This window comes from Sceloporus occidentalis, unplaced genomic scaffold (genome assembly GCF_023333645.1).
Source record: "Sceloporus occidentalis isolate IW3139 unplaced genomic scaffold, rSceOcc1.0.p SCAF_16, whole genome shotgun sequence".
NCBI lineage: Eukaryota > Metazoa > Chordata > Lepidosauria > Squamata > Phrynosomatidae > Sceloporus > Sceloporus occidentalis.
Genome location: NW_028316996.1, coordinates 15184365 through 15197099, shown reverse-complemented (window position 1 = coordinate 15197099; position 12735 = coordinate 15184365). Strand labels below are relative to the sequence as shown.

Sequence of the window (12735 nt, the reverse complement as noted above, 5' to 3'; positions counted from 1 at the left end):
CAAATTCCCATAAACTTCTTTTAAGCAGATCACTTTTGCCCCATTTTCATAAAAAATGTAATTGGATGCTTGAAAAAGAGACTGTTGTCTCAATCTCCTCATCTCCCGATCTGCCTCTACTGAAGGCAGGAAGCATACTTAAGTACGTTTCCTCTGCACGCTCAGTAGAACTAGGGGTAGAGATAGCTGAATACTGCAGTTCAACCATACCAGATATGGGCTTGACCTTCAACTCCTATTGATTTCAGTGGGAATTCCAATGGGAGTGCTACAGAATGTGTGCGTAAATTTGCTTTTTGGAGAAGTCTTATTTTCTAAATCTCAATGACTAGAGAATGACTGCACAAATCTGCATGTAGTGAACTGCATTGGGACCCAGACTCAAGTATCCATAAAAAAGCTAAAAAAAACTGGATTGGATGAGGTTTGAATGCATAAAAGCAACAGGTTTACAGTCACAGGTCTTGGCTATTTCACTGATGGAGGTAGAAAGGGATATAGCAGATTCCAGAGTCACCTCTAACCAGTGGCGACTCTAGAAACAATATATGGGGGGGGGGCACACAAGATACCACAGTCAAACTGGGGGGGCATTCATAATTTCCAAAAGTAATGTGCTATGGAATTATACTTTTGTTATTGGGCTAAAATAATACTTGATCATTCAACATGGGAAGCCTGAAGCCACAATTGAGTGCGACTAATCCTTGAAATAAATATTGTAACACAATAAATAACTTTTCCACTAAATGATTTCAGGGCCTTGAACGTTTTGTCCCCTGAAGTGACTACAACTTCAGGAGGGCATTTTATCTCTGGATGAATATAAATTAAATAATTCCTACTGTAAGTTAAGTGCCAGGAAACAGATGACCAAACACACACACCAACACAGGCTCTGTCACACCGACACCCAGACACACACACCAGGACAGGCTCTGCCACACCGACAGCCAAACACACACACACACACAAGAACAGGCTCTGCCACACAGACACCCACACACATCAGGACAGGCTCTGACACACTGACACCCAAACACACACACCCTAGGACAGGCTCTGCTACACTGATAACCAAAAACACACAAACAGCAGGACACAATCTACGTCACAGACGTCTACATCAGGATGGATTTTTCACACTGCATTGTCGTTTATACCCCCCTTAAGTGTTTTTGCCCCTTGTGTATTGATGCCCCTGCTGCCCATATATAATAATATTAGCCCCAGTTGCCGATAGCAGGTATAGATCAACACATTAACACACAAACCAAGCTTTGCATGTATAGATCAACTGAAATTCACTTGTGATCTCAGCACTGAAGGTATATATATATCAAATAAACAGAATCAGACATACAAATCCTGTATTTGCAGGTATACAATAGTATATGAAACGTAGCATTGCAAGTATAGATCAAATAAATACATTGCAGGTATTAATCAACTGAAGAAGACATACAAACACTGTATTTGCAGGTATACATAAATAATGTATGGATATATATAGATATGTATCTACAGAATAACACAAAAACCCAGCTTTGCAGGTACAGATCAATTGGAATTCACATAAAAACACGTCATTAAAAGGTATATTTAAAAACCCCTAAGTTACAGGCATAGATCACAGGTTGCACACCCCAAAGCCTGCCCTGGCGTCCACACTGCCCACACAACAATCACACTCCTATCATACCCAGGCAAAAAGTAAATGCTGGTACATAGGCATGATGGGACTGTGCTGTTAGCAATCACACTTCTATCATGCCAGGTCAGCCAGTACATGCTGGCACAGGGTGGCTGTAAGTGATGTGTAGACCCCATACTGCTGGCAGCATCAATACACAAGGGGGGCAGCTAGCTAGGTTTCAGCATGTACTGGCTGACTTGGCATGATAGGAGTGTGATTGCTAACAGCAATCAAAGTCCCATCATGCCTAGGTTCCAGCACTTACACATCCAACCAGTAAATGCTGGAACCTAGGCATGATGGGACTGTGATTGCTGTTAGCAATCACACTCCTATCATTCCAAATCAGCCAGTACATGCTGGTACAGGGTGGCTGTAAGTGATGTGCAGACCCCATACTGCTGGCAGCATCAATACACAAGGGTGGCAGCTAGCTAGGTTTCAGCATGTACTGGCTGACTTGACATGATAGGAGTGTGATTGCTAACAGCAATCACAGTCACATCATGCCTAGGTTCCAGAACTTACACATCCATGCTATCACACACACACTCATTCATTCATATACTCATTAATTCACAGATTAATTCCCTCAATGGCGCATACTCATTCAAACACCCTCCCAACATGCAGACTAAAGTATTTAGTGTGATATTGAAAAATAATAAATAAGTCAGTTTCCTTCATGCTCAGTCAGCTGTCTAGCCAGAATGACACGGTAATGTATTTACTTACATCAGGATGCCAAACTAATCCAAAATGAACATCAACTGAACCGCCAGCTCTTCTTTTCCTACTTGGTTTTTAGTATATCCCTCAAAACATATCTCCCCAAAGGTGCTTAAAAATCACACACTATCTGTTGTATCTAATATACAAAATTGAGGAATATTTATCATAGAAACATAAAAGCATAGACTTTAAAGTCACAGAACACCCATTTGTCCCATCTAGTCTGTCCTTTTTTTCGTGATGTAAAGACTCAAACCTTTGAGCTTGTCTTAGCTTTTAGTCTTTAGCTGACATGACTTTAAACTGTAAAAAGCTATATTTGTCTGTTTTTAAATGTTTTATTTAGTTATCTCAGACCTGGCTAATTCAGAACTAGAGAACATGGAGTATTTGTTTTCAGCCGTATGGACGTAGAAGCCTTATAGTGTTATCCCCCATGTATCCCATCAAAAAATCCCTTAAAGAGTTAAAAAATCACTTAAAAAGGCAAAAAAAACCCATCTGAAATGTTAAAAAAAGCAGCACTTGACCTGTTTATTTTTTAATGATTTCTTTTCTCTTGGGGAATAGCTATGTCAGTTGGATTTTCCACGAAAACCACAGTGTGTTATGCTTCAATACAAGCAAATAGTTTACTACAACCATTTAATTTAATGGAACCCTTGTGTTTCTCAGCAAATGAATCTTTATTCATTTAGTCCAACATTTTCCGGAAAAGAAAACATGTCCATTAGCGTGCAATCTTTTAGAAAAAAAAAAATGTACGTTTAGTGGGAGGCTGGATGTGCAGACAATGAAAATCATTAGTAACTATTGTCAGTATCTCTGCCTTCAGGGTACGTCGCACAGCTGTACGCCATTATATCTAGAAAATCATACGCGGATAAAGCAAACACAGAGCAAGACTGCATGGCTTGCATCTGATTTCTATTATTTCTCCTCATTAAGTTATTATTACTCCTAATGCTGGCTCTGATTGGCAGTGATTGACAAACAGAAATCACAAAGTATAGGTGGTTTTAATAAATGCATTTATTAATGAATAATATCAATTTGATAAGCTCATGATAGTTTTGCCACATTGAGACACAGATCACAGTTTCCTTTTTTGTAAACGTTATTTCCAGAACAATTACACTGATTAATAAAAGGCACATTTTAATAAATACATTTAGTTATACTAAAAACCTATAAATGTAGAATTTTGTAAAATATCGTGATATTGTAATAAAAATAATAATTTCGTTGAGAGGTGTAATGAAAACACCTGCTTGTAGGTGAAGTTACAATGATATATTAAAACAGAAAGACACATTTCATTCAGCTCACTAATGTCAGTAACATTGTCCCATGGCTAAAAAATGATCATTAGAATAGATTAATTGCTAGGAAAATGTATTCTGCGTGTATATGCCATGTAATTCCAATATTGAAATCGGAAATAAAAATTAATTTATACATGCCTGAATATAAAGATTATATGTGAATGTGACAAAAAATGTACATTCTTATAACCATTGTCTAATGTAAGAGTAACTGATGTCTCAATATGTCTCGAGCCTCCTGTTTAATGTTTGATGGATAAAAGCACATTTTCTTTGAACCTGGTGCCACCTAGTGGACATTTTTAGAACTAAATTCTAAGTTGATTTCAACAGCTTGATGTAAAACTTTGTTTTCCTGTATTTTTAACAGCCTGGCTAGTTTGCTTTTGTCAGAATAAAAATACCATAAAACAGAAAGTTAGGTATATCAATAATATTCAATACGTAACGCCTTGAAACAAGCATAGAGGGGAAAAGAATGCTCACTCAGCACTAATTCATATTATGAATGGTGATCCCAATATTGTGTGAAATGAGAATTGAGAATTTATTAAACTGACATAAAGTATACACATCTCCATGATCCCAGACTTGGCATATTCGGTACTACAGGTATGTTTCTACTTCTCGTATTGTTTATTTGCAATAAAACCAGAATATACATTAAACATAACATGCATTGTAAGAACATTTGCAGGCTTATTGTATTGAATAAGCACAGAACAAAAGTTATGACTGTAGAAGGACATTAAATGCTTTTAAACAACCACTTGAATTGCAAGATATACAATCCTACAGCTGTTCTATAGCATAAACTATAAGCATAAAGTACACAACAGTAACAAGCTGTAAGTACAGTTATGTATAAGTTAGAGGCTATGGCAATGGCCGTATTTGTGGGCGGAGTCTGGGGTACTACTTAACCCCCTACAGCTCACCCTCAGGTGCTATGCGTTGAGTCAGGGTCACGCATTTCCCCCACCCACCCTCTCCTTATATTAATTCTCATTACTTGGGTATGCCCTCTTTTTGGCGTACCGACCATCAAGATCATGGCACACCTCAGATCTTGTAGGTAGGCGTTTCGTCAGTCTCACTATTCTCGTTCATCACACTAATGTCCCAGACTCCGTACACAAGTGCAGTTATATACTTATATACCTCCTCGTTATTATACTGTTAAGTTCTTGCAGCATGTGTTATGTAAATACATATATATATAGGTATCTGTATAGCTGTGTATATGGCTCCCCAATATTGCAGGGAACATAACCCTGATTAGCCCCAGGGAGATGCAGAGTGAAACGGTGATTTACGGTTTGTTATTTTGTTTATTTGGGGTCCCTGGGGTGGAGCGTTTGGAGAATAGGGTGAGCAAGTGCCCCGCTCCACATGTTACTATTGAGGTGAGGATCCAGAACAGGTGTTAATTAATACTCTTGTGTATCTCCGCAAAGGAATCATTATTCAGGCCAACATTGCCCGGAAAAAAGTGAGAAAAGAAGAGCATGTCCATTAGTGTTTCAGAAAACGTGTAAGTTTAGTGGGAGGCTGGATGTGCAGACAATGAAAATCATTAGTAACTATTGTCAGTATTTCTGCATTCCGGGTACGCTGCACAGCTGTACGCCATTATATCTAGAAAATCATACGCGGATAAAGCTATTGCCAAACACAGAGCTAGACTGCATGGATGGATGATTTCTATTAGTTCTCTCCATTAAGTTATTATTACTGATAATTCTGGCTCTGCCACAGGCTGCCACCAGTCTTAGCTTCCATGAGGCAAGCATTTAAATTAATATTAGAAATTGGAGTTATAGTTGGTTTTAATAAATGCATTTATTATATATGCATTTATAAATGTATTATTATCAATGCATTTATTATTATAAAGAGGAGTGCCAGATGTTGAAGTCCAAATCATTGATAAATATAATGTAGACACATATTTCCAGTATAAAAAACATCATGGTCGAATAAGTGTTAGAAGTCCAGATGATATGCAATAAATGTTGTGAGTGGCAGATAATTGGAACAGCCTCCCAGCAGAAGCGGTAGTTGTTAATACAGAGAGTAAGTTTAAAAATGCAAAAGGCTATCCTGAATATAAAGTTTTTTACGGCAGGAGTAAATGGGCATGCTAGATGAGCGAGTTGTTCTTATCTGCCATGAATTCCTATGTTTGTATGTTTCTATAGTGCTCTTAGAAGTACATGATATGTAAAGTAATGTAATTACCTGATAACACATAGCCTATTTTAGATTTTTCTGATGTTTTTTCAAAAGGATTTTGAATTAAACCAAGAGGTAAAGATGTGTGTGGTGAACTTGCTGGACGATGTTTTGCGCGACCCAGATTTATTACCACAGGAGAGAAAAGCAGCGACCAATATTCTAAGGTAAATAGGGAGTGTTTTTCTGTTGCATGTGGCTGAGATGTATTTCATTTTTTATGCTAAATTTTTTGGTTGAGATACAAAAAAATATGATCAGTTTGTTTCCTTTCTAGTGCCCTTTCTCAAGATGAGCAAGAAGACAGTAACTTGACGATGGAAGACATCATAAGCATGGTGAGTTGACATAGACACAGTTTTACCCTTGGCAATCAAAATTCATATGACAATCTATAAGCTGCCATAAAAATAACTAATACATGCTTAATGTGCGGCTAAAAGCGAGCTCTCTGATCCTACCCGTTTACACTATGGAGGACTTTGCTGAGCCGTAGCATGCATTAAAAGGCTCTATGCATCTTTATGACATGGAGTACTGGGGCAGCACCAGAAGTAACTATGCCACTTAATATACTAAACCGGTAATGAGAACACCTCTGTAATTTGAGCTTTAAAAAATGATCAATTATTTATTGTAACTACTAAGGTACGTCTGTTTATCCTTGTTTGAGATTGTATGAATCAAATTGGCAGTTTGGGAAATTATTCCTAAAACATGGCCCCTTCATTTTTATAACTTTCATTTAATACTTAACCAAGTAGAATTTCTATAAACGTATTTCTATGGGCATAATTGAGAATTGTTTTAATTTTTAACATGTTTTATTTTTCAGTCAGAGAGTCCCAGATCTGGGTGTCTGGAAACATTGTCCGCAATGGAGTTGGCTGAGCAGATAACTCTCTTAGATCATATAGTGTTTAGAAGCATCCCATACCAGTAAGTAAAATGTGCTTCTGCATGCCTGTAGCTTAAGACAGAGGTGAGCTCTATTAATGCTATATGGACTTAACTCAGTAGCTAGCGTTGCGGGAATAGTATGGCACCCATGTTGCTCTGAGTTTCAAAACCAATGGGAGTTCTATATTTCTTCAATAGATCGGGTACCAGCCCTGGTTAACCTTGCCGTTTTATCTGACCATTTAAGCCTCTTAGTAAATGTATCCAGGATTTTTTTGGACCAAGTCAATTTGTTGGGAAGACCATTGATCATTTCGGCATCACTCAAACAAAGGCAATAATACGTAATAAAATATTCACCACTAATTGTAATGTATTCATTCATAAGTTGAATGTACTCATTCATAAGTTGCGAAAATCTTGGTCACATTGGAGGGTCGGGTTCATTAAGGATATGAGGATTCGTGTTTTCTGTCCACCCTGTTGGCTTCTATAGATATGCTAGAAATGGATCTTATATGCTGCGACATCCAAATGCAAATGTGCAGTCACGGCTGATGCATATGATGTATTCATATATATGTTACCAGACACCAGGTCCCCTCCCCCGTTCCTCAATAGTCTGTTTAATTGAGTCAAGTTAATTAAGTATATGCAATTAAGATGAACATGGGACCACAGAGTTTAACTGTATTCGAATTTAAACGTGAGCGTCCGTGGTGTAAACGAGAGGTTAACCGGGAGACTCTTTACATAATTAGCCATGTGTTCCCCATTCTTTTGTCCAGAGTACTTCTCTCTGAAATGTTCCGATGGCTTATTCTCATATCCGTCCATTGCGCTGTTCTAACCAGTAGTTCATTGTGAACTTGCTTTGATATGAACATAGAATAGGATTCAGGAAAATCCATTTTCATTTTTTATCACTTCCCTTGCTGATTACCCTTTTACAAGTACAATGAAATTTAACATCTTGTATCAGCATCATGAACATGAACCAGAGGTTTTGCATATTACTATTTGGTTTATTTTCTAAAAGCATAATGAAATATGGTGGAGAGAAAAGAGGAAAACATGAGAAATGTTCAGAAGTGGAAAGTTACTACGCAGTTGAAAGAATCTGCTGAAAGGTTCATTCACTTTTTCTTGCAGAGAGTTCCTAGGCCAGGGATGGATGAAAACCGATAAAACAGGAAGGACTCCGTATATTATGAAAACCAGTCAACATTTTAATGATGTAAGTAGTTTCTGTATATGGCTTAGGGTATTTATATACAAAAATAAATAGGGGTATTTTGAATACAAAAACAAATTGGCAGAACGTATATAGATTTATATGTGATATTTATATATTATATTTTATACATATTTTTTTTCACCAAAAAATATGAATAAATGTTACACTGCATATTTCTATATGTAATCATTGTAGAGGTAACAGAATATATAACCAGTGTAAATTTCCGTTTAGAATACAATATTACCTTTGTTTGATCATGAGTCCATGAGTTTTATCCAATGCCTGGATCTGTTGGTAGGGAGGCTTCTCTTCCATTAAAATATGTTGATAATTCACAGACCATGAAGCTTTTATCTACAGAATATCAGTCATTTCTACTGTAATTATGCAAAGTTATATCAGTGCTATTGGAAAGCAGCTGTTGATGGGTACAATATTGCCTTATTCAGATGAGTAACCTTGTTGCCTCGGAAATCATGAGCCATCCTGACGTTGCATCAAGAGCTAGTTCAATCGAGAAGTGGGTGGTGGTGGCGGACATCTGTCGTTGCATGCACAACTACAATGGGGTTCTGGAGATCACATCGGCCTTGAACAGAAGTGCAGTTTACAGACTGAAGAAGACATGGGCTAAGGTCTCTAAACAAGTACGTAAGTAGTTCAAAGAGTAGCAAGTATGTTTTGGCATGGTAGTTCCTTGTGGCTAATAACTAAAGTTCCACCAGTTTTACTGGACTCTTCATAGTATTTGTTCTTGCCCCCCCCTCACCCCTTTACACTCTGGCGGAACAGGGTAGGGTCCTAATGGCACAGACAGAATTCAGCTGCCTTGTAATGACTTCAGTCCATGCTGCTTGTATCCATTTGACTCCTTTTGGATTAGCCTTCTAAGAATATACTTTTCTACCAGTCTTTCAACTGGTTGCCAACAACCTCCAAACCTCAGGAGTACTTCCTTGATACAACTCTTCCCTTCTTCCCTTTCGTCTTCATCATATACCGTAGCTGATAAATTGCGCTGTTCACGGCTTGTACCTATTCCCTTTAATATTATACCTTCTTGATAGTAAAATCCCACTAGTGAAAATTCCAGTTGATGAGTGGTGGATATTTACCCTCCAATTACCAACCTGCAAAACCCAGGACAATTATTTAATTGTAGCTTATAACACATTCCTATGTTTCCTTTATTCTTGTAGACTAAAGCACTTATGGACAAACTCCAAAAGACTGTCTCATCTGAAGGGAGATTTAAAAACCTCAGAGAGACCCTGAAAAAGTATGTATTACCCAATGCGTGATAAGGGCGCTGCAAATGCCTCTGTCACATATTTCAGACTGTGAGTTGTAATTTTCTACCAAGAATACACAAGGGGATATTTGGAAAAGAAGAATGAAATATATTATTAAAAATGTATTTAAAATGGTCTTGGTTTTTGTTCTTTATGCTGTGCAGCTGTAATCCGCCTTCAGTGCCGTACCTCGGAATGTACTTAACAGACCTTGCGTTTATTGAAGAAGGAACGCCAAACTTTACAGAAGATGGCCTTGTAAATTTTTCAAAGATGCGAATGGTAAGAAAAAAATCCTAATATTACTGCTTGTGTTTTAAAGGACTGATTATTTAAGCTAATATGTCCCTTTTGGGGTTGTTGTTTCTTTAAATGTGTATTAGAGAACCTTATGCAAAAAAAAAATGATCATGTCTTCTTCAGTATTTGTTTTGGAGGACCATCTATGGTAAGTTTCTCCTGCATAATGACCTGAGCTGTCCCTGTATACTGAATAGTAAAACCTTAGAAGAAAACCTACTGCCATCTTGGACCTTCTTCTTCAGGGTTTGGTTTTCTTAATGCATTTCAGAGACCGTGAAAGGCAAAGTTAAGTTGCGTTGCTTTTCAGATAAAGTACCTGTTATCTAAACAAAGGTCTCTATTATTCAATGTATTTCTTTATTTGGGGGGGTCCACTCCTTTTTTCATGTTTTATTGATGTAATACATATGCCTATATATGTCTAAACTTAATGTGGATACATATTAAATAAATATGACACACAATCTGTCCCATACTTCGTTTCAGTAAATGTAAGTTTTTTGTTCTGTATCATGTAGCAAGTACTTCAGTGGTGACTAACCTAAATAATATTTTTTTGATAGAAAATAACCCAAGTATGCCAACCCATTGTGCGTTTGAGGCATTATTGGCCTGAGCAGCCCTCTTGTGTTCTGGGAGCCATCCAAATTCCACACAACAGCAGATGGCATTATCATCACCGATATGTAGAGCATCTAATGTACCTTCTGGTTTGATGCTGTTAATTAACATAAGAAATCCGCGTGCCTCAGCGCTGCATAAAGTATTCTAACTTAAGGCAAAATAAAATTGTGTATATCTAAAACTATTGCTGTTTTTATCTCTCTCCCTATATCAATCGGCACAAATTAGAAAAAAAGACACACTCTCTTTCCTTTTCTCTTACTGTATGTTGTTAGAATGAAGTTTGGTTAGTTTGTATTAATATGATTGTTCCTTTTGAATAGATATCACATATTATCAGAGAAATACGCCAGTTCCAGCAGACCCCATACCGCATAGAACATCAGCCGAAGGTAATTCTAACTGTACTCTATTTTCCAAATGTCATGAAAGCCTGATTTATCTGCACTATAACACCATCATGTTGGATGAGTTGAGTTTGAATGGTCTATAGAAGATATTTCCTGGTCAAGGTTCATAGATTGGATTCTGACAGGTCAATAAGGACCCAGATTTATTTTTAAAAGTGTCAATATTTTTTGGTGTCTCTCATTGCGGTCACATATCTTTTGCACACTTATATAAACGCCCCCAAGCATACCCTTTTACTCATCTATATGCCATGTAAAGCATAGTGAGACGGCTGCATGTTCCATGACGAATATATTTCTACATGTAAAATCTGTGAAGGATGTTCTTGTGTGTTATATGTCTCATATGTGCTCTGTGTCACATGGCACCTATAAGGAAGTCTACATGGCTTGTGTTGTGTCACTTATCTCCGTTGCTTAAGAGAAATTTGCATCAGTTTTTTTATTTGTTTTCCGGTAAAACAGGTCACTCGCTTCCTTCTGGACAAGTCTCGAATTCTGGATGAAGATACTTTGTACGAATTATCCTTAAGAATTGAACCGAGACTGCCAGCATGACTACTTTTAATGTGTGTAACTCGAGGCCAGACTTTGCTTTGACTTCCCAAACGGAATTATGCATGTCGTGCCCAGCATTAAGCATCGGCGAAGGACCATGCCTCCTTTTCAGTGGCAGCATACGGTGCCCGAGGTGCACAGAAATGCCTTTTAAAGCTCGGATGAAGAAGAGAACTCAAAGGAGTTAGAATAACGGCTAGGTGCCTGTGCTTCAAGAGACCCCTCATCTAAAGGAGGACCTGCTTTATACAAAAAATGAATCAGTAGAAACTCATACTGACCTTACTGTGAAAGCTTTACCCTCTTAAATTGGGGTTCAAAAGCCTGAGAGCAGTTGATTGCACGTGCTTTTAGTCCATGTATGTATGTATGTAATGTATGTACAGATCCTAGGGGTTAAAGAGATTTGTGTTGAGAAATACAGGAAAATAAATATATGCAAGTTCTCAGTTGCATGTCATAATATGTTTCTCTTTCACAACCATCAGAAAGATATGAGATATGTCCGTGATGTGAAGCTTCCCTGCTAATTCTGGACTGTCGACATGAAGGTGACAAATGTGGTGCGTTGAAGATTACTATGGATAATATTAGTTACCTAGCGTGATAGAAGGTTTTGTTATTGAAAGAAAAGCATAACTGACATCAGATTGTGAAATATCGGACGCACACTCATTAGCAGATTAGGAGAAGACATGTTTTCATAGTTTTCAAGCCTCTCCACCAATGAGTATATGTTATGTTGACATGCACAGTAAGGATTGTCTTGTGTTCCGCTTTTCATTTTATGCAGAATTTCTAAGCACTGGAGATCGCTCACCTTATTGTTACTTTTTTGTAATGCATCTACTACTGATAACTTAATATCTGCCAGTTATTTTGCTTGGTAAAGTTAGTTGTTTTCAAATGTGACTTGCTTGTCTTTATTTTGTTATTATGTTCCATTTCTGAGCATCTTCCATATAGCAGTGAACTAAATATTGGGATATATTCCAGGAATATCTGTATTCATGGAATATTTTCAGTCTGGAGTATCTAAACTATTAAAAAAAAACCCCAAAAACCAGGATAATGCAAAAATCATTTTTGGCTGGCTGAGAATGGTGACAGTTTTAGCCCAATCCACTGATACCAGAGGTAGCCTATCACTTAAATCGAAATTTCCCAACATGTTAGTGAATGTATTTTTGTCCTTTTAATGTTTAATTGAATATGTGGTTCATGTTGTATGATAACCGATGAATGGAGTCAGTAAGTATGGGAAGTTTGAAAAGGTCCAGACTATATCTATGTATTGGTAGACATGCATCAACTCAAATAGACCTATAGAACAACCAAAGCAAAATTGCAATCAATTGATTCCATTTATTATTATTTATATTTTTATGCCTATATTTTTTGTAAAGAATTTGAAAGTTGT

At 37.3% G+C, this 12735-nt stretch overlaps 1 protein-coding gene across 1 annotated transcript in view; it reads left to right on the top strand.

Moving 5' to 3' along the window:
* Positions 1-11315, top strand: part of LOC149303071 (ras-specific guanine nucleotide-releasing factor 2-like) — a 109444-nt gene extending 98129 nt beyond the window's left edge. The window contains exons 19-27 of the mRNA XM_089481795.1: positions 6043-6155; positions 6266-6326; positions 6824-6927; positions 8041-8125; positions 8578-8775; positions 9328-9407; positions 9585-9702; positions 10671-10739; positions 11223-11315. Coding sequence (XP_089337921.1) covers positions 6043-6155; positions 6266-6326; positions 6824-6927; positions 8041-8125; positions 8578-8775; positions 9328-9407; positions 9585-9702; positions 10671-10739; positions 11223-11315 — 921 coding nt within the window. The remainder of the gene's footprint in view (positions 1-6042; positions 6156-6265; positions 6327-6823; positions 6928-8040; positions 8126-8577; positions 8776-9327; positions 9408-9584; positions 9703-10670; positions 10740-11222) is intronic.
* Positions 11316-12735: the final 1420 nt, after the last annotated feature.